This window comes from Leptonotus elevatus, chromosome 3, assembly GCF_054856555.1.
Source record: "Leptonotus elevatus isolate MCC_2025b chromosome 3, RoL_Lele_1.0, whole genome shotgun sequence".
Taxonomy (NCBI): Eukaryota; Metazoa; Chordata; class Actinopteri; order Syngnathiformes; family Syngnathidae; genus Leptonotus; species Leptonotus elevatus.
The window spans coordinates 3,717,156-3,739,171 of record NC_141241.1 but is presented as its reverse complement, the minus strand read 5'-3'; the positions used below and the strand labels follow the sequence as shown (position 1 = coordinate 3,739,171).

The 22,016-nt window shown below is 41.2% G+C and overlaps 1 protein-coding gene across 1 annotated transcript in view; it reads right to left on the bottom strand.

Moving 5' to 3' along the window:
* itfg1 (integrin alpha FG-GAP repeat containing 1) overlaps positions 1-22,016 on the bottom strand; it is an 86,339-nt gene that overhangs the window by 13,655 nt on the left and 50,668 nt on the right. Inside the window, exons 11-14 of the mRNA XM_086072213.1 lie at positions 19,167-19,317; positions 17,553-17,661; positions 6,939-6,982; positions 5,423-5,501 (exon numbers count right to left, since the gene is read on the bottom strand). Of these exons, the coding sequence (XP_085928339.1) occupies positions 5,423-5,501; positions 6,939-6,982; positions 17,553-17,661; positions 19,167-19,317 (383 nt within the window). The remainder of the gene's footprint in view (positions 1-5,422; positions 5,502-6,938; positions 6,983-17,552; positions 17,662-19,166; positions 19,318-22,016) is intronic.

Genomic DNA, 22,016 nt, shown 5'->3' with positions numbered 1-22,016 from the left:
ATCTTCGAAGTTTTTATTGAAAATGTGCAACAACTGACCGACCAACCGACCAACCAACTGCTTAAACAACTGACAACCAACCAAATTAACAATTGACCAAGGTAGCACAACAAACCAATCAACCAACCAACTTCACTAACAACTGGCCAACCAACTACCAGATAAAATAACAACCTACAAACAAACAAACAAACAAACAAACAAACAAACAAACAACTAAACAAGACAGACAAACCAACAAACTAAAAACCGACCCACTGTCTATTAAACAATCATCTAACAAACCCAAAAAACAATTCCGACTGAGAACTGATGAACCAACCTCAGTCAAACCAACCAACCAAATAGCTGACCAACCATCCAACCGGACTGCCACCCAACTAACCAGAGCTGACCAACTGGACTGACACCCAACCACCCAGCATTGTTTCCACCAAGCAGATTGGATCACTTTAGTTAGATATACATTTTTCAGTATTTCCATTGGTTTATAATAAACACTTGTTACCATTTTATAGTAGAACATAAGAATGGAATGGGATTAAAAACGGTGTCATGTAAATCTCCTACGTGGTGTAAATGTGACTATAATCCAGCATGACTCATGCACTGAATCTGCAGGTGGACACAATCCAGGCTTTTACTTGACTTAGCCTTCAAGTTGTTTTGAATCTTTCTAAATACTAAAACATAATCCATATGCATGCAGCGTGACTACCGTTTCATTTCCAAAAGGTCACGCATGCATGTAGAATGAGCAGAGAGAGTGCGTGCTGTGTGATTTTGTGAGTTACTAATCCCCACAAGTCATTAGGCTAATTGGACAGAGTGAAGAAAGTTCAACATTGATTCTCCGCCCCACGAGCACACTCGTCTCCATCAGTGTTAAAACCAGACCAGCATTTTCCTGGTGATTTTAGAAGAGGACTCTTACAATAGAACCCAGCCCATAACAATATTGTATAAACCCAATGAACAAACTACATTGGTAGTCAGCAGACATCCGCAGCACAATCCTCATTTGAATCAGCAACAAATTCCTTCCGAGACACACACCACATGCAGATAGATGTCTGAATGCGTACAAGTGCAACAGCTAAGTATTATTCATCCACAGACCTTGAGAAACAGGTCAGCAAGTTTAATGTGAACAAACTAACACCTAACTAGCCGACTGACTTACCTACCTACTTACCTACCTGCATCTATCTATGTATTGTGCCTACCTACCTACCTACCTACCTACCTACATTTTAAAAACAGTTGGCTCAAAATACCCCTAATACGGGTCAAAATTGTTGCAATAAAAGACCAATTTCTTGACTCAAAGTTGGGTCAAATTGACCCATAACACTTTATGGTCCAATTGTGATCCATAATTGGGTTACTTTTGACCCAACTGTTTTTAGAGTGTACCTACCTAGCAACCAGCTGCAAAACCAAGCAGGCAACCATTCAAAGAAGACAACAACAAACAAACCAAGCACTTGACAAAAGGTAACTAACTGAAAGACCACTTCACAATTTCACGTTTTTTTTAATAAAGGGATGAAATAAAAAAATGAATTTTTCTTATCCGATTACTCGACAAAATGATCGTCAGATGAATTTATTATTAAAATGATCATTAGTGGCAGCCCTATAAACAACCAACCAAACTAAACACAAAACAAACACAAACACACAAAAAACTGATGGCTCACCATTATCGTGAGGTACTAACTTGCAAAAAATAATAAAAAAAATCAGCATCTGGGTGTGAAGGCAAGCATTTATCACACACCCAATCTCAGCGGTAAGGCACTGATGAGTGTGCTGCTTGCCACGCTCATCAATTCTACCTGCTTAGCATGTTAGCAAGCAGATGCCCACCCGTATATGAACACACACACACAGATGCACACTCACTACACAACTACCCACTCCAGGTGATCATCTGCCTTGCTCTCTGCTCTCTTGCTCTCTCTCATGGAGGCTAAAGCGAATGAAGTTCACAGCATGGCCTCATGCAGCGAGTGCTCATCTCTTACAGTCCCTAAAGCGACAAACTACAAAATGAACACACTTGAAAACGCCACACACAAGCTAACACACACACACACACACACACACACACAAACAAGTAGCAGTTCCCTGGCAGCATTTTGCTGCTGTTAAATGAGGAGTCAGGGGAATAGTGCTGGCGAGGCCTTGGGCTACTCCGCTTCTCCTTCGCCATGTGCACTCCAGTGGAAACGCAGTGGGGAAAAAAAGTAGAGGAGGCTGAATTACAATGAGCCAGACAGCAATCATCCGGAATGTTCCGATGCTAAACAGTTTGGCGTTCTGCTTGAGATGCGACAGAGAGACATAAGATTGCTGTCTTCATAGATGCTTCATTAGAGGATCTGTCTTCAGTCTAGATCTCAATAGAAGATATTTCTTGTCTAAATACAACCATAGCAGTATATGCTACTGCTAAACAAACAAGCAAGGAAGCAACCAAACTAACAAACAACCAGTCAGACCAAACACAAGTTGAGATATCCTCATGACATGATTAAATATTTAAGTCAATGCAGTTTGCGCAGATAGGTTCAAATCCATGTTGGGTGGCATGATTGATGCATTTGTGGCGAGGCGATTGGGGGATAGCACATTCGCTAAAACTAGTAAATTTCAACTGGAAGATGCACATTGTGTCGTGTCAGCCAATCGCTGTTGAGCATGCACACAAAACATATACATGGTGTGCTGTGCAGGTAGCATAGAGAAAAAATGTAGGACAAAATAATTATTGTGGACACCAGGAGCTTTACAACTGAATCAGATTCCAATATGGCTGGGACGAGACAAAAAGGAGCAGGTTTGATGAATGGGGGGTGAGGAAGTTAGTGTATATGGTAAGTGTATATTCTTGTTTACAGCTGTTAAATTGTGAACCAAGATAGCAATGAGCATTAGCCAAAATTTAAGCATAACCAGCGAAATGTTTAAATCCCACTTTAGACAGATTGCAGTTCAAGTTTTCTTTGTAATCATTTGTCATTTAACTACAATTAAAACATTTTCATTTTCACATCATGTATCTTTCAATTTCCTTCATAAGCATTCAACATAGCATTCAGCTATTAGCATTCAGCTTCCAGCATTCCCACGCAATTTCTGCAGAAATTGCACTTAGTATAGTTTTTTTGTGGATTTGGAATAGTCAAAGATTTGAGCAGGATAACCATAGCATGGTTTGGGGTCATCATGTCATCATGATGGAGGTAGATGACAGCTAGCGGGCGATTCGAGTGCCTAACTAGCTGGCACAAAAAGCCAGCAAGAGTTTACTGCACCAAGACAGTTGAAAGCCTACCCAGGTTCCACCTTCAGCCATGGGACAACGATTAACAACGTGATTGCTGACCAGTCGTCCAACTATGTCACTGGTTAAGTACTTACATGGTGGGGGAATGACAACTTAGAGGCCAGGGGCTCAAGCCACACCGAGAAATTTCAGGAAAAAAGCAAATATTTCCACAGTTCGGTACTTGATAGTTCTCAGTATTTGCAGACTTTCAGCAATTACGGTTTTGCTTTACAAAAAATAAAAAAAGATCAGGTTTAAGGTTTACACTATTACCATAGGAAAATACTATACTCAACTATTCCTGTATTTTTTTTCCTAGTCATAGCAGGTCTTGGTCCCTAATCTAAGGTTCACTGTACTGTTAATGTTACCACAACAAATATGACCATTATTGTTGATGATACATGTAATGGCATCGGCAGCAGGTTTAAAAGCACACTTCTGCGGCAACCATTTGTACATCAAAAAGTGAGTGTAAACACAACAACAGGAGCACTACAGAAACATTAACAATACACAGGCTATATTTATCTCTGACCCCAATGGCTTGCCACTGTAGTGCAACATCAGTTTACTGCAACTAACGCTAACGTCTCACCCCATCATACGTACATCCTGTCATTATGTCTTGGGCTTTTTTTAAACGTGGCTTCTTGTGACAGCGGGTCACTGCACAGTTTACATCATAGTTTAAAAGATGGTAGCCTACATTCCTTGTGGAAGTAAGCCTTGGTAAGAACATAAAGGAAACAATCACGAGGCGGAGAAAATCGGCTGTTCTCCTGGCCGCTGTCTTCCCCCTGACGCAATGTGCAGGTGCTGTCTCGAAAGAGGATGACTTTGAGGAAAGAGGAAAAATAATAATAATAATAATAAAAAAAGAAGCTTTAGAGACTTCAGAGGAGGCTCAATACAATGTTTTCAACATAGCCCAGCGGGAAGTAAAAATGCCTTTTATCACACCGAGGCTGCCTGCAGGGTCCTTATGTGACTGCTCTAAGTCAAGTCCAATGAAGACAAAAGATGGCTAATGTTTCCGTTGCCAATTTAGAGCATTGAATTAACTGCAGAAGGGAACTTTTAGTGAAAAAAATCGTCATTGTAAGTGGAAACTGTCCTCTAAAGCCACTTACAAATAAAATGGAAGTAAAGGTTCAATGAGTTTAAATTGAGTCAGTGAGCCGATAAGGCTGAATTAACGGAGTCTGTGGCGTTTCCAGTGAGTCTGCTAACTTAAGTCAGCGGTCCGAAACAACCAAATCACTCGAGTCCAAGGCGAGTCCCCTAACTCAAGTCAGAGAACCTATATATAAAAAAAATAAGCATCTGAGTCTGCTGTGGTTCCAGTGAGTCGGCAGAGCAATCTGTGGTATTGCAGCTGAGTCTGTCAACTCCAGTCAGTGAACCGATAAAACCAAATCTGACCTGATCCGAATCTGGTGTGTTTTTGTGAGTCCGCTAACTGATCTGGTACAACATTGTCAACTGACTCTGTGGTGAGTACGGTAACATCAGCCGGTGAACCAATACATCCGGATTTTCTTCTAGTGAGTCTGCACACTCTACTTTGAGAACAGAATCATCCGAGTCGAGTGTTTCCAGTTAGCTAATTAACCGATTCAGCTGTATCATTAGATTCCGCGGTGAGTCCTCTAACTTCAGTCAGTGAGCTGATAAAACGGAATCATCTGAATCCAAGTGTTTTTGGTGAGTATGCACAGTTTGTACAGTTTGAGTCAGTCATCCGAATCAGAGTCTGTGCTGTTTCAGGTGAGACCGCTAACTAGAGTTCGTGGGCCGAATTAAAGAATCATCAGCGTCCGCTGTGTTTCTGATGAGGTACTAACACGAGCCAGTGGACCGAATCATCATCGTCAGCAACATTTACAGTGAATCCTCCAACTCGAGTCAGTAAACTGCTACTACTGAATCATTTGAGTCGACTGCAAACTTCAGAATTATGATTCTCGACTCATGGCTTGAGGAGCCATTTTATTTGCCATAACTACTTTATACTTTCCCCATAGTAGGAAAACTAAATCAATAGCTACTCACCCACACCCGAAACATACATAAGCTTCTTACCTGAGGCGTTCTTCAGGTAGCCGTTGGAGTCCACCGTGGTGTACATGACATATGGCCCCGGCTGGTTAACACCGAACGGCTGCATGCAAAAACAAAACAAAACATCGAAAGAAGAGTTTCATGACATGATGACTCAGCAAAATTTTGTCAAAATGCCACAAACAAGAAGAAAAAGAGGAGGAGGTGTGACTAAGAGGAAAATAAAAAAGACGGAGGAGGTGATGGATGGCGGCGGCATGGAGCACAAATAGCCGACGGCAGCCCGCTTGCCACCTTGACAATTCGACTGACAGGGAAAGCAAAACAAATGCCGCAAGAAGCGGCGGCAATGTTTGGCGAGTGGAAAGCTAGCTGGCGGCTAGCTTGAAAAGCTAAGAAATCGTTTCAGGATAGAAAAACAAACTTTGTGATGTATGTTTGGCATTAGATTTGGAATCTGTCGTTATGTCATCACCAGTCAACTGTTAGCTGGGGGCTAGTTAGCGGCTCGTACGGAAAGCTCAGATATCAAAATGTATCGATATACTTAACCTGGGCCACTTGCAGGCAAAAATGCAACACACAAATACTTCGTAATACTGTACACTATGAGTATGTACTGTAATTATACGTTATGAAGCCAGTTGCTTCCCTTCACTGTATTTTTCCTTATTCAAAAGTAACAAAAATATTTTTTATTTTTTGATATACGAGTGAATTGAGTTTAGTGCTTGATAATTTAATTTTTTCATGTACAATTAATACCTTTAAAAACACATTTTGTCACTAACTAGCGACTGAAAATGACATCACGTGTGCTCAGGCCACAGGTAAAAACCAATCAGTTTGCTAACATCACATGACCAAACCCATAAAACAGGTGAGTCATGATCGGTCGTTACCTGAGCTACCTGTGAGGCCTTTTTCAGGTGACAGCAAGTAGCAAAATGCGTTTTTCATAGGGATTAGTTAATTGTACATGAAAAATAATGACATTATCAAATTAATTCTAGACAAAATATTAACTTTTTTATTGCTGAACATGGCTCAATGAGTCAAGTATCCCTTTAAGACAAACTAAGCAGCCTCGATAAGAACAAAACATTCATTTGAAAGTTTGGACACAATGAGGATACTCGTCGCTATTTCTGTGCATGCGTCTGTCTCTCTGGAGGATTATAAAAATGCATGTGTGTACCGTCAACACCTGAGGCCACACACAGAAATGCTTCCTATGCAAAAAGACACTGAAATGGAATTTTTTAATGATCATATCATGACCTAAATATTCAATTGCAGTATGACTGTACACACTTACCTAGCATATGGAAGAACTAATTTATGCACAGTGACAAGTTTGCTCTATATTATTGATTTGGTTTTTATTAACATAACTATGAGATTCATTTAAAAAAAATCATTTCCAGTTTAATACATTTTATTTGGACATATGCCGCCATTATCAATTACGTCGCAACGCATTCCGTGCGCAGTCACGTAGAATGCCGGCAGTGACAACGTATTGAATGCCGCTTACCTTAATGTTTCCAGGGCAGGCGTTGGAGCAGAGGCCGCTGAGCACTGGAGAGGACAGACAGCACACGAATACTTTAAAAAGCAATTTAAAAGAACACAGTCTACTTAAGTGTAGCGTATACATGTAGCCGACATGTGCGTGTGATGGATGGGCGTAATAAACACAAACAGGGAAAGTGACAAGCACAAATGAAAATAATTTACTTACATGACATACTACTGCGTGTGCGTATGTGCTTGTGGCACAATATCATCTGAATTGCTAATCAGTCATTAGAGGCGAGGTGACTTTATTAGCATGCTAATGAGGTCCTGTGTCGAGGTCGCTTTGATTGGAGCGTTGCAGTTGTGCTTAATGAAGTTCCGCATTTGATTAATCAGGTCTGAAAAAGTTACTCCCGGTCAAAAAAGGGCTTCTGGATCGCGGCAGACGAACCAATGGATTTTACTCATTAAAATCTAAAATGGACCGTCCAACTTTTGATTCCCGGGCCGGGCTCTGAGGTTCACAAAGGACGATGTACATGACTGGGGCGTACTAATTTTGATTCTGGCATGGCGAGGATCATTTCACATTGTGATTCAAAATTCAAAAATCTAAATATAGACCTCTGAAATCATGTGATGATAAGTGTCTGATTGGATCGGAAGTCAGAACTGGGCCAATATCGGACTGGCGGCACAGAGCGAGGACGTTCGGCAGCGAGAGAAAATGCTGTGAAAGAAAATAAAAACGAGGCAAGCATGCATATAAGAAAAAGGTCGGTACGCAATTTGCAAGCTGGTAAACACTCACTGCTTTGAGGCAATTGAACTGCTAATTAATACCAAGTGCAAGCCACACTTTTTGTCTCGCAGCTTTGTGGCCGTGCTCATTGTAGCTGTTTACATTGCGCTGAATACTAAAACTAATAATGTACTAGGAGAGCTCCATGACAGCATCAGCTTGCTCTAAAAGAAACACCCAGATGTATGTTTATGGGAACTCTGGTGACTTTAACCACGTAATGCTGACAGACAGCTAGCCCCGTCTTGACCATAAACACTTAGGACCAAATGTACACCCAACTGGAGAGGACTCGAGCCATCAGTCTCTCTAATTACATTTCTATTATGTGTATCCCGGCCTCCTGTTGCTGACATTAGAATTTAGTCATATGGGCTGCTATGAGAAACATAATGAAATGAACAACTTTGCCCCGATTTGATGTTCACAAGAACTGTTTTACAGATCCAGAATCACTGCTAAACCAGATGAAATGCCCCGAGAGTTACTCAGGGAACTGTGAGGAGGTCCATGCACAAGATTAACCCGAAATGCTGCTGGCCCAAACACCATCTAAGCTAAAATGTTTACTATCAAAACATGCCGAGAGTATTTCTGTATTGTCGTGGATTTCACTTATTATTGGTGTGATCTGGCATGAAATTCCCCGTGATGGAGATTACTGTATTCCCTGTGTGCAATTAATCCCCCCCGTCACATTTCTATGCACAACCCTGCATAATGACAACATGAAAATCATATTTGACAATACTTGCAAATATAATAAAACTTTCGTTGACTTTCACGTGTGAAGTACTGTGAATACTTTCTGGATACAAAATATGTGTGAAACAACGGTAAAGATCACATCATCTTTGTGGTCCAAATCACTATAATGCTATGTCATTTTGTCCATTTGGGTGGCCCTTGAGTGCGCCACAGTCGGCTTTGATCTCTTTAAAGCGAAGAAGCTGCAAAACGCTGTTGATTGTTGTTCACTCTCAGTCCATAATGCTTTATTCTGTCTTTGTTCAACTCTGCTCTGGTCTGATCAAAGTGCTACTCTGCTTTGTAAAGTACAGTTAAGTGGCAAGCAGTGTTAATGTTAACCAAGGGTGACTAATTCATTAGCCCTCTTTTTAAGGTCTGTTATAATTAAGAGGCGGCATAAAGCATAAACCTCCCAGGGCATTTTGTGCCATTCAGGTCCTCAATGACTTGGTATTGACTTGGTCTGGACCCCTCAAAGACTTGGTAATAATTTGGTTTTGCCTCCTGAAAGTCTTGGTCTTGACTCTCCCAATTCTGGTCTGCACTCCTAAAAGTCTTGGTCTTTGATAATGATACACTTCAAGACCAAGTCAGGACAAAGAACAACGTATTGAAAAGTCCAACACTTTAAGGAGTCAAGTCAAGTGTCAAGACCAAGACTTTGAAAAGCCAAGATCAAGTCTTTGAGCAGTCGAGACCAAGACTGTGTCCGAATGTCCACACACTTTCCTATATAGTGTATTATATAGGGGTCACGCCATTTTGTAGAGGTGTCTGAATGTCCACAGAGAAAAAAATACAGTGCACTCAAAAAGACCCACAATGCACTTGGAAAAGTAGTGAGCGTCGACGGTCACTCCAACAGGTTATTGTGAACCCACAATGCATTGCGAGGATGAAAAAAAAATGGTGCAAGCGATGCAAAGTGGTGGTCACAAAGAGCAAGTAGCAGAATGAGGGAACGATATATTAGGATACAATATATTGCAGGACTACTGTAGATACTGAATGAGAAGTTAGGGGACAAGGGTTTGAACACAGCCTTAGACTTTAGATTCATGAAAAACTCTAATCTTTGAGGAGTCAAGTCAAAGACCAACATTTTGAAGACTTGAGATCACAGGTCACTGAGCTTAAAATGTGTTCAGGCATGACTGACACAGAACAGCGAGGGAGCTAAAAACGCGTGCTCCTTTTTTTTCTTGTGCCAGCCTGCTTTTGTTGTACACGCTTCTGCCCCGAGATGACACAAAACAAGCGAGTGCTCCTGGAAATAACTCGATGTGTTCTTGCGCCGAGCACCTCGTCGGTGTCTCGTGTGATCAAATGCACATCCTGTCTTGCTCGTGCACCATCCGTGGCGGGACTCAGCTGGCAAGGGGGGAGGGAATGCTATGAGCATTATGGTGGGAATCAGGGAGTCCGTTTGGGTTGGCGTGTCAGGAACAAAAGCCCAAATTTGGTTCAACAAAGGCTTTTCCCACCCTGTGTGTAAAGTATTGATGCAGGATTGAGACGTATAAAGACAATCACCAAAACATAATGGATTCTAAGTGAGAAGGACACTGATATTGATATTTGATACGGTCATATTGATTATGTATTGCAAGGTAATAAGATCGACGGTAACATTATTTGATCTAGTTGTATCAATAATGCATATATGATTAAAACAGCAGTGTAATTTAATTGAAAAACTATTGACATGCATAGCGAGATGCTGCTGTTTTGGTTAGCAAGGGTGTTCCAATGGGCTTCTGTTCTCTCTGTGTGCTTATGTAATCATACTAAAATTAGCTCTTGGTCAAAGCGTGCCATCTAAAATGCGCATCCCTCAGTCTCCGTGCATCTCTTTTTTTAACATCGCCGAGCTTGGCTTTTTTTGCACTCGGACCTCACCTGCGCGTCGGCTGGGCAACGCTGTCAGGTCACATGACATCACACACGCACATAAACACAAACTAAATTTGAGGAGCAGACCTTGACGGAGGGCCATGACGTGCGGTATCAGCACTAATGGCTACAAGCTTGCACGGCAACAAACGCACGGGTGCATGCATACACACGCACACGTACACGTACACGTACACAGGCGCGCACACACACATACTACTGTACAATGGAGCAGCTGGGCTCTGTTCGCAGATGATAGTTTATGCTGATGTAGTACACTCTGTGGACTAGTTTAGTATAGCCTAGAATAGTCTAGTCCACTCTAATATAGTCTAACTCCAATCTGGTTTAGTAGTCCATTCTTGTCATGTCAAGTACGGACTACTTCAGTCTCTTGTAGTCTCGAATAGTCTAGTTCAGTCAAGTATATTTCACTACAGACATCTAAAGCATAGTCATGTTCATAATATATATATATACACGACTAATCCAGTCTAGTATTGTTAAATGTAGTCCAGTTCAGTTTTGCATACCTTAGAATAATGTAGTACTGTATACTCCAATGTAGTATGATTTAGAGTAACACAATGCAGTATAATCCAGTTCAGTCTGCTCTAGACCAGTATCAGCGTTTGATGCCCTCCAGAAAGATTTTCATTTTACTGATGTTGAGTGAGACAAAGAGGCGGGCGGCCGTGTCCTAGTCTGACTCCATTAGACAAACTTCAAGTGGCCGTGTCTTGTTCGGCCAAACTGCAAGTAAGACGTAACGCTGCACTTCATCGGGGCGACTTGAGTGTAACAAGCAGAGAGAGAAAGAAAGCGGTGTTCACGGTCCCCCCCATCTGTCATTTAGCTTTCGCTTTAAACCTCTGCTTTGCAACGTGTGCTAATGCCTACGGGGTAATGAGCTACAGTATAGTCCAACCTAGTCTGGTTTAGGATAGTCGACTCTTTTCATATAGACTAGAATAGTCATATAAACTTAAATATGGACTCGTATAGCCTCGGATAGTCTGCTACAGTCCATTCTAATCATATTCAGTGTAGAATAACTCAGTCTTATAAAGCCTAGAATAGTCTAGTCCAGTCTGCTATTGTCCAACCCATTCTAGTCCTTTCCATTATGGACTAGTTAAGCCTAGATCACATAGTCAGTTTTTTTTATCGTCCAATGTAGCCCAGTTCTCGTATAACCTAAAACTGTGTACAGTGCAGTATAATAAAGTATTGTTCAGTCCTTTCATAGAGCCTAAAATTGTAACATCAGCTTAAATCCACTCTCGTCACAAAGTATGAACTTGCTCAATTTCGTATCACCTAGAAGAGGATAAGCGGTTCGGATAATTGATGCATGAAATTTAGCTCAGTCATGTAACATTTCTTTCAAAAGTATTTCATTGTTTTGAATACCAACCTGTCTCTTGAAAACAAAGCAAAACGATTGTACAGTTTGTTTATTCACTGCCACTGACTGCTTTAGATGGCAAATGTGCATTCTCAGTTGGATTGGCATTGAATTATTTTTTAATAAAGGTTTTAGAATGGTTGTGACCCGGAACACATTACTTATTTTACTTCCAATGGGAAAAAATGATCAAAATGTCTGGCAGCTTGGCAAAATAAAGGGCACTATGTGAATGACAACTCCTTGTAAACAGTGTTTTTTGATCCACTGTATCATTATTGTATCAGCTGTCAGTCTTGTCACCACGCTCAGCGGCGATTCCAATCCTCCCCCGGACGCATGCACTGAAAGGCTTCATGTAAACATGCTCAGACAGAATGACAACCCTGACTGACAGACTGAAAGGATGAAGGATGAAGAAGAGGACGTTGGCCAGAGAGGTGAAGACAACGGAGGAGTAGGATGATTGACGAGAGAGAGAGAGAGACAGAGACAGAGAGACAGACAGAGAGATGCTCACAGATGTTCTTCAATACGGCTAATCTGCATACTAATAAGTGAGCAGGAAACTAATCAAGTGCTACAGTTCTGCCTGTCACTCTCTTTCTACGTCCCACACACACACACAGAGTATACACACTCTTGAAGAGATTCTGCATCTATCATTCTAATTTTGGAGTTAAAGACTTCTCGGCAGTAATGAGTCGTCGGCTCCATCTGTCCATGCTGCGTCCATTTTGTGTTTTTAAAGTGGAGCACCACTCTGCTTTGTAGCTTACTTCATAGCCGTTTGACAGTTTTTGTTGTTGTTGTTGTTGGGCTCGAGGGGTGGGGGGTGCTGGCGGTCCTCTGACAAAGACGTCTGTCTCATACAAATATGGTGACTGGGCAGCCATGATGGAGAGCTATTTAATTCTTAATGATTACAGAGAGTGTTTGACTTTGTGCTAACAAACGAAACAGTCTTTCAGGATGTTTTAAGAGTTGTAAAGGAGAATTTCATTATTTACAATCTTATTGACTGACTCCTATCATCATTATTCATTATTCTATGATTTTTTTCTTAATATTCGTTCCATGTTCCAACCTGGAGGTTCAGAAGTGTGATTGTTATGCCACACGTAGCTCTGAGGGAGATTTTGACAACACGAGTGTGTAATTGTTTTGCCAAAGCCTTCCTCACATGACTTCACAGTTAAAATGGAATTAGAATACAGCAATTTGCTACATTAATTACTTACATCAGCTTCATTAATTGAGAGGACCGTGAAGAAGTGTGATTCAAAACCTGCTATAGAAAATTCTGTTACTGAGTGACAGCTCAATTCATTATTCTACCTTTGCACTTATTTGAACCTTTATGATTATCTAACATTAGTTATATATTCCAACCTTGAGGCTCGCAAACATTGCTCCGGGAGTGACTGTTTTGATTATATTCATTCATTTTCCGAACCGCTTATTCGACAACGGGTGAGTAACGTTCTTATTCATATTAGCTTCTTTCAATACTGTAATTATTGGCAAAGCTCGACGCTGAGTCCCTCCCGAATGACAGAGCTTCTCACCCTATCTCTAAGGGAGAGCCCGGCTACCCTGCGGAGGAAACTCATTTTGGCCGCTTGTATCCGGGATCTGGTTCTTTCGGTCACGACCCACAGCTCGTGACCATATGTGAGGGCAGGAACGTAGATCGACCGGTAAATCGAGAGCTTTGCCTTTCGGCTCAGCTCCTTCTTCACCACAACGGACCGATACAGCGTCCGCTACTCCTCCACGTTGAGAGGAACCAGTTGAGGTGGCTAAGGCATCTGGTTCGAATGCCTCCTGGGCGCCTCCCTGGGGAGGTGTTCCGGGCATGTCCTACCGGCAGGAGGCCCCGGGGACGACCCAGGACACGCTGGAGAGACTACGTCTCACGGCTGGCCTGGGAACGCCTTGGGATCCCATCGGAGGAGCTGGCTGAAGTGGCTAGGGAGAGAGAAGTCTGGGCTTCCCTGCTAAAGCTGCTGCCCCCGCGACCCGACCCCGGATAAGCGGAATTGAAGACGGAACGGAACGGAACGGAATTATTGGCAAAGCATTGCACGAGTCCACATACTCTCGCGCATGTGATTTTTATGCCACACATAACTCTGAGAGTGACTGTTTTGACTACACAAGTGTGTAAAATGTTAAGCCACATATAACTTATGTGCACTCTTCTTTAAAAGGTTTTTCATCTGTCGTAAACATCGTGTGGTCCAATGAGGTGATCCTCTTTGAGGACCTCTACGTTGTTGGTCCGGTCACATCTGAGTCAGTATTGTCAGAGGCGAGCACGTTAAGTCGGGGGGTGCTCAGACAGCAAAGTGTGATGGATTGATCTTGGCAAGTGTCGTGTGATTGTACCTTACCTCATTTACATCACACACATACAAACAGTATACCGTACATACAGCATCTATACAGATAGATAGAAAATCAGTCTGCTTTCATAGAGTAGTACAGAAATGTGTGTTTGTGTATACATACACTTGGCAAATGTGACATGGTTGGACACAAAGTCGATCCTTGACCGCGAATTCAGTAGTGCTCTGGGGAATGCTGAGGGACGGCATCTTAAGAAAATAGCTATCTATCTTTTAGTGTGTGAGCGTGGATGTGTGGCGGAGGAAAATGCGAGGCGACGCGTTGTACAGTAATGTGCAGGCTTTGATGCGGAATCAATGATTACAAATGAAACGTGAGTATGTGGGGGAGGGACAAAAAACATTAGCCTGGAAAGCCAAACCAACTTTCTTTCTGTATGAAATAGATGGGTCTGGACAGGCCGCCGTCGACCACGACTCGGTTCAAAATGAACCGTGCAAGCAAATTTGTCTATTTGCTGTGACATATTCTTCATGAGCAACATCGCTCTTTGGCGGCAGAAGTGCATTCTCATAATATTCAAAATGGCGCAGGCTCAGTTTTAAATGACCAAAAACACAAAGAGTCATTAAAATCCTAGTTAGCTGATGGCATTGGAAGCATTTATTTCAAAAGAAGATGTGTACTTCCATAAGTCACTTTTCTTACGTAACGTCCTCTCTTCACTGATTGGTTAATTCCACTGTCTGTTTGCTCAGGTTTGCCACGCCTCAGAAATGTGCTTGGCAACGACAGTGACTAGACTCAACTGCTGGAGTCTGGATTTCGAGGCCACAGAAGGTAGCTAGAAATTGTACGTAAGTGGGTAGATTAGATAGGTAGGTAAGTAGGTTAGGTAGGGCGGGGTAGGTACATTTGGGTAGAGTAAGGTAGGGTTTTGGTTTGTAGGTTTGGTAAGATAGGGAAAGTACATCGATAGGTTGGATAGGAGGATATGTAAGGTAGGCAAAGTAAGCTAAAATAAGGAAAGTTAAGTACGATAATGTAGTTGGGTATAGTTTGTTGGATCGGTAATTATGTATGTAGAGTAGGTGAGTAGGTAACATATTCAGGTATCTAGGGTATGTAAGGTAAGGTAGGGTATGTAGGTTAGAGTAGATTAGGCAAAGTAGGATATGTAGGGTGAGTCAGCTAGGCTAGGATCAGGAGGACATGGTAAGGCAAGATGATCTAAGATAAGGTAAAATAAGCTAAAGCAAAAGTAAACATAAAGTATGGCAGGGCAAGTAGGTAGTTACACCTCTGTTACTACGTCAGAATAAAGCCAATCTGCAGTTACCCACACATTCCAAGTGTGTTGAGATGAACAAAAGCGGACCGCTTGATGGAATCATGTTCTAAAAATACACACGTGCTCAATGTGGCCTGACAGGAGATGTTCTCTTATCACTTACAGCAGTCCTCCTCTATATCAAGACCCATTATTAAAATGGCGGCGGCGTCATCCATCCACGTTGGCGTTGCTGTCTGAGGACAGTGGCGTGTCCTTTAGCGTCTCTCACAGCGGCGTCGCCTTAACGCGAGTGGCCTTCATCAGTCACCACATGAAGGATCGTTGCCGCCATTGCATCAAAGTCATTGAACGAGTCATTTTGTCCATTTACAGGGGTCTTTCAAAGACAAACTGCTCCTTGAGACTTGGTCCAATAAATTTTGTCCTAATATACTGTTAGGACTTCTTCATTCTCTTTAGTGGCCACAACAATTGCGTAGAGCAGTGCCACCTGGAATTTCAAAGCCCTTTGATGACATTTGCGAATTAAGTATCACTAATCAAAGCACAAAAAATTCTCAACAGCCCAGGAGAAGTCTGCCATTTTGGTTCGAAGCAACCATCTATAAATGTTCAAGATAATTCTGGATATTTTCAATATGTTTCTTTTCAATGGCTAGTCATTTTTACTTATCAACATTACATTTGATAGATCTGTCTGTCTTGGCACTTAGCTATGTTTCTTTTACCCACTGTGACATTCAACAGATTTTTTGCATACACAATTTTGAACCTCACATTTACAAAGTATCTCAAATAAACTATGGCTGCCTATAAAGGTAAAAATAATAAAACTAATTATATATTACTGTGTACGCTGTATGCGTTTGATCATATGGGCGCATTTCAATGCATGGTAGTCGATGAAAGTATTTTTATCTGGTAGGTGTTAAACTGCTTCCCGTCTGGAGATTCTGTTAAATATGGTGTGTACTAAAGTGTTTTATTTACAAGTGTGCACTAATGATATGTGTGTGTGTGTGTTCTTGCAGGCAGAAGATGAGCAACTTACAAACACACAGACACATCTCCTGCCCCTCCCAAAAGACAAGGGAACAACTGTTCGCCAACTGTGCTGCAGAAAAAAAGGATGAACGATGCTCTTTTCCTACCTACTAATGAGCTGCACGGAGTGACAGATTACACCAAGCATGCCTCCCCCCGTAACCACTACCCTTCCTCCTTCTTTGGGACTATTTTTTGCTCTCCTCACATGTTCCCAGGTACCGACAATTTGACTTGAAAAGAAGCTGTCTTGATGCTGTTTGTGGAATAAAAAGACTTAAAAATATGGTGCAGAAAAGCTAGAAAGAGGGTTTTTATTGGGGTCTTCTGGTTCAAAGCAAGTATGAAAGCTATTGTCACACACTTATTAAATGCAATGCAAATTGAGCCGTTACGCCTGTCAAAAAATATCTGTTGTACACCAGAATGAGAACACTGAAGCTGTGCTCATCCAACTTTTGACTTGAACTACTTTGCGCATTTTGGTTCAGTTGCTGAAAGTTTGGGGAAGATGGTTTAAAAATTGCAATTGTTCATAATAAAATAAAAAAAACTACAAACACAAGATTCCTATTTTGCATTGGTGTGAATCTGTTTCAAAAAAAGTTTCGCATCAAATTAGCAAAACATCATTATATATCATTGGCCAATGTTGACATCTCAACATGACTACAAACACACTAAATGTGAATGGGATGCAAATTAAATGCAATGTAATGGCCCCCCAATGCATTTATTAGAAGCCCCATGCCTAGTGTCTTCGTCAGCTCACATGAAGACGGCAGCGTTAAGGAGCTTGGGGGTGAGAATCTAAATTACAGACGGCAGATAATAGTCACCGCCATCTGCTCGCCACTTTGTGTGTGTGTGTGTGTGTGTGGGGAGAAAATAGTTGCTTGCGTTGACTTACTCTAATGAGTCCGGCAGAGGAACAAAGACAAAAAAATATGCAAGATGATAAAATATTCAAATTAGACTGTGAATCTCTCACTCTCTCCTCGAGACGACAGAGAGGAGATTTTCCTGGGGGGAAAGGCGAAGAGTGCGAAGGGAGTGGAGAGGTGACAGTGCCAAGGAGGTGACTCACCCATGACTTTCACAAAGTAGGCATCAGCTTCAAAGTTGTTCTTCAAGGCGTGGATGACCAAGTCTCGCTTGCCCTCCACCTGCTTCACCACCAGCATGTCCAATATGCCCTGCACACCAAACACTCAATTGGACATCTTACGTTTACAGCATCATCAACTTAAATGTATTCCTTTTGAGAGAAAGAAAATCAAAGTGAAAATCAAAACGAAAAATATAATTAAAAATTAATTATAAATGGGAATAAAAAAACAAAATATCCATCCATCAATAAATAAATACAAGTACAAATAAATGTCAAAATAAATGCAAATATAATAAAAAAATAATAATTTTGGAAGTTTTCGTCCTCCATAAAATTCTACAAAGTAGATGTAATTCAGTAATACGATGTTATGACCTATACAGTAGTTTAAAATGGAGTTTTGCTGCATTTCCACTTTTTCCACTGAACATCCTTCAGATGTTTCTACAGCATGGGTCGTCACCTGTGGTAAATTGAATTGCTTGAACACGATTTGGAAAGAAACAAACTTGCCAATATTTTCAGTGCAGCTGGAAAAAGTTTTTCACATTATGTTATAGCCTTACTCCAAAACTGATTAAATTCATTTTCTCCCTCAAAATTCTATATTTATATTTTACATAAATAGTTTTTTTTGCTGTATTTGCAAAACTATGATAAACAAAAACAATTTAATGTTTGTATTTAAAAAAAATTTTTTTTGCAAATGAATTACAAATAAAAATGTCATTTATGCTGTTATGTGGATTTGCATGCAGAATTTTGAGGAAAATAATTAAACTAGAAAAATTTCCGCGGAAATTAAGGCTTTACACATGGGGACGCAGCATGCAGCTTATTACATCATCTTATTCCGACTAATTGTAAACCATTGCATGCGTTTGATCATTAGCCGCAAACAACAGTATACTTGTGCTTGTTAACCGGTTAACAAATAAATGTTTATAATTACTGGGCAGCTTAATGTTTATTTTACGTGGGACAGCACACAGTTCTTGCAGTAATTAGACTGTTTATCAAATGAAGTGTCCAGCGGGTGCAGATATTAACATTTACATATCCTCAGTAATAATGAATTCTGTAAAAAGCACATGAGGCATATTGATAGAGAGCTGGAGTGATAAAACTGTGTGTATGTGTGTAGCCCGGGAGCACAATGACAAAAAATGGATGTCTCGTCTTGCACAAACAACAGCTGGCTGAAAGTCGCCTCATGGAGTTGAATGTGCCTTTAACTGCAATTGTAATGCCCCAGACACAGACACACACACACTGAGACAAACACAAAGACCCACACACGGCGGAACCCGCTCACACAGAGATATACACACAAACATACACACTCACGCACGCACAGAGCTCAAGTCCTACTTTTAAGCAGACAAGAAAGTCATTTTTGTTGACATGAGTGTTGGAAAGGCTTAAGACCTAATCCACTTTTCTGCTTTAGAAAGGAAGCTCATATTCTGTGCGCGATGTTGGATTCCTTCTTGTTCTTATGCCCCATCTGCCATCAGATTCTCTAATAACAGACCTCCTCATACAAAAAAGAAAACAGGCAACTAAGCTGAAGAGTAAGAATCTACTCACATCCTCGTAGATGTCGAAGAAGGTGGCCATGATGGCGTTGGGGATGGCGCTGAGGTCTGATTGGTCCCAGTGGATGCGGAACATTCGGCCAACGCTCTGGCAGGGCAGAGCGGTGCAAGGAACGTTCTCCAACAGGAAGGCCTGCTGAGCACTGGAACCAGTAGAGAAACACAAAAGTTTCATTAGCAGTTCAGAAGACTAAATCGCTAGTCTGAGATTATCTTTGAAGGTTAACCGGAAATGGTCAAAATGACATTGAATGGCAGCTTTGAACCAAAATGGCACACTTTTTGTTCATTATAAGGTTTTTGCAGTCTTTTTTTTTTTTTTGGTGCATCTACCTGTGATAGGCATAACTTACCAAATATCATGTTTGTTAGTGATTGATGATTAATGTGATTGTCACATTTCAAATCCAAATTTAATATGGGAATGGTTTATCATGAGTTGCATACATTTAAGACTTTTGAATGTCATTTTGGAGCATAAATAAGGTATTTTCGTGTCACTTTTGTCAACAGTCCTACCCCGGCAGAGTTCTACGGTGATAAATAAACGCAAAACTCTTAATTCCACTCTGTCTTACTCTCCACTTGTTTCTGTCGCTGTTTCGCTTTAATTCTCACGGGACTTTGAACCGCCCCCCCTTCCAAACTCCATCCTGGTGTCTTTTGAGACGAGTTCTCTCTCTGCTCTCACATCTCGGTGGGAGTAAACGCAAAAAAAAAGCACAACAACACTTTAAATATAGAACATAACGGTGAAAGGTTTTGAGACGACTGTTTGGCTGGCAGTTCGTTTCTGCCGTTGCAGACGTCTGCTGAGACAACATCGCACGCCATGCTAAGTGTTGGAATGTTTACCAGGGTAAAATGTTGACTGATGCAGTTTAAGGGGTTGACATAAACACCGCTGAGCTCTGCACACAGAAAAAAGAAAAAAAAAGAAAAAAAAAAGAAAGGAAACCAGATGCAGTTGTAAAGCGGGGAAGCGACATATCATAGGTGTAACACTTTTAATGCAATGTTGTGTGCAGATTGTTACCTTACAGGCAACAGTTATTTTTGTATTACTTTTTATTTTAGATCCTGATACCGGAAAGTTTATATCCCAGAAATGATATAGATCGCGATAGTGTTGTTCCCTTGAAATAAATTACATGAAATCAAAGGCAAGTTTCATGGATATTTTGTCAGTTTATTGAAGTATTCCTACCATTTATCCAGTAAGAGATGCCAAAAAACTGCTTCGCAGGTTGAGTTTTAGGAAAACAAGTTTGTCAGTTTGTTCTGCAGTCCTGACTGTGAGTGTCAGTCAGAAAATTACGGGGCACCATGTAAAAGAAAAATGTAGGTAAGATATGAAGAAGAATATAGTGGTGTGGCTGGATACTGTTTACAAATGCATAGATGGATGCTTGTTGACTGTGTGCTGAGCTGTAAATGAAGTAAATGAAAGCAGAAATCCCGATCGGTGTAAGTATATTATTTAGCGGAAAGTAAACTACAGCATTCCCTTAGTATGCATGAGGGAAATCTACCGTCAGATGGGCCACAGATGAAAATGATCTTTCTGCTAAATGTGGTGCAAACATCTCCTCTGGTCTTTTGACACTGATAAATGGAAAACATCCACACGCAAAAATCTGTGATATAAACAATATAAATTATATTGTATGATGGATGTTTTATATTGTATCTACGATATTAATCCTTATATTGCGCAACTCTACCATGGATAATTAGCGTAATGGTGTGAGCAGTTTAGGTATAAAATCAGCCATTCAGAGTCATGAGCCAATCGTCCTTATTCTTATTTTGTTTTAATAAACTAATTGGAGCACACCTTGGATATAGAGAATAATCTTTCGAGCAGGTGATTTGCATTTGTTATAAGATCAGGTGGCTATGCCTTAAATTCACACTAACAATTCTTTAGATTTCACAAGGACGTGGAGGAATTAATTCCTTCTTCAAGCGTCCAATGCTTAGTAATGCTTCGGGCTCGCTGATTAAAAAACAACAAACCGCGAGTTTGGGTCATGTCAAATGTCAAGTTTGTCGACAGAAGAGCTCAGCGAATCAGATTCGCCTTGAGCTGGGTCGTGGAAGCAACTTGGGGGCTGGGGGGGGGGCTTGAGTTGGATTATATACAAAGTGTATATGTTGAGAGCTGGAGGTTTAGATCATGTCTGCTGCTGTTTAATCCATACGCATTTGCTGTGTACTGCACTTTCTCATTACGGTGACAGTTTGGAGTGTGTGCGTGTTTGTGTGTGTGTGTGTGTGTGTGTGTGTGCAACTGAACTTTAGAAGCTGTTTGAATCCCTTTCACCATGTTGTGTGTTTGTGTGTCCTGTCTGGGATTGTTGGGCTTCAAAGGAGCCCCTCTCAGCACTGCAGAGGTGGAGGTGAACTCAAAGTCATGAGGCGGAGAACATACACACACACAAATACACACAAATACCATCATGATTTGTATCCTACCGTTCAGCCAAGTCACCTTTCAAATGCAACACAATTGTTTTGCCCTATAGTATGTAATATGACGCAACTGTTATATCTACTTCTAAATTCCCCCTGATGGGCACCGTTTAGTAATATATGTGAGCGAGGTTACCTATTTTTTTTTACTCGAGGTTGGTGAAGGCATTACCCACCCGGCGCTTCCTCTAATTGGCTGGTACCCTTCGCCTTCGCTGGTTAGAATGGCTAACTTTAGGCACGAGGACGGGTTACACTGGGGAAAGCCTTCAAATAGGGTCTTGAGCCGGAATTTTAGCTCAACGGAAGCACTTTGCGCTAATACAGTAGAGACTTGCTGGCGGGGTGGGTTCAATCTCCCTGTCGG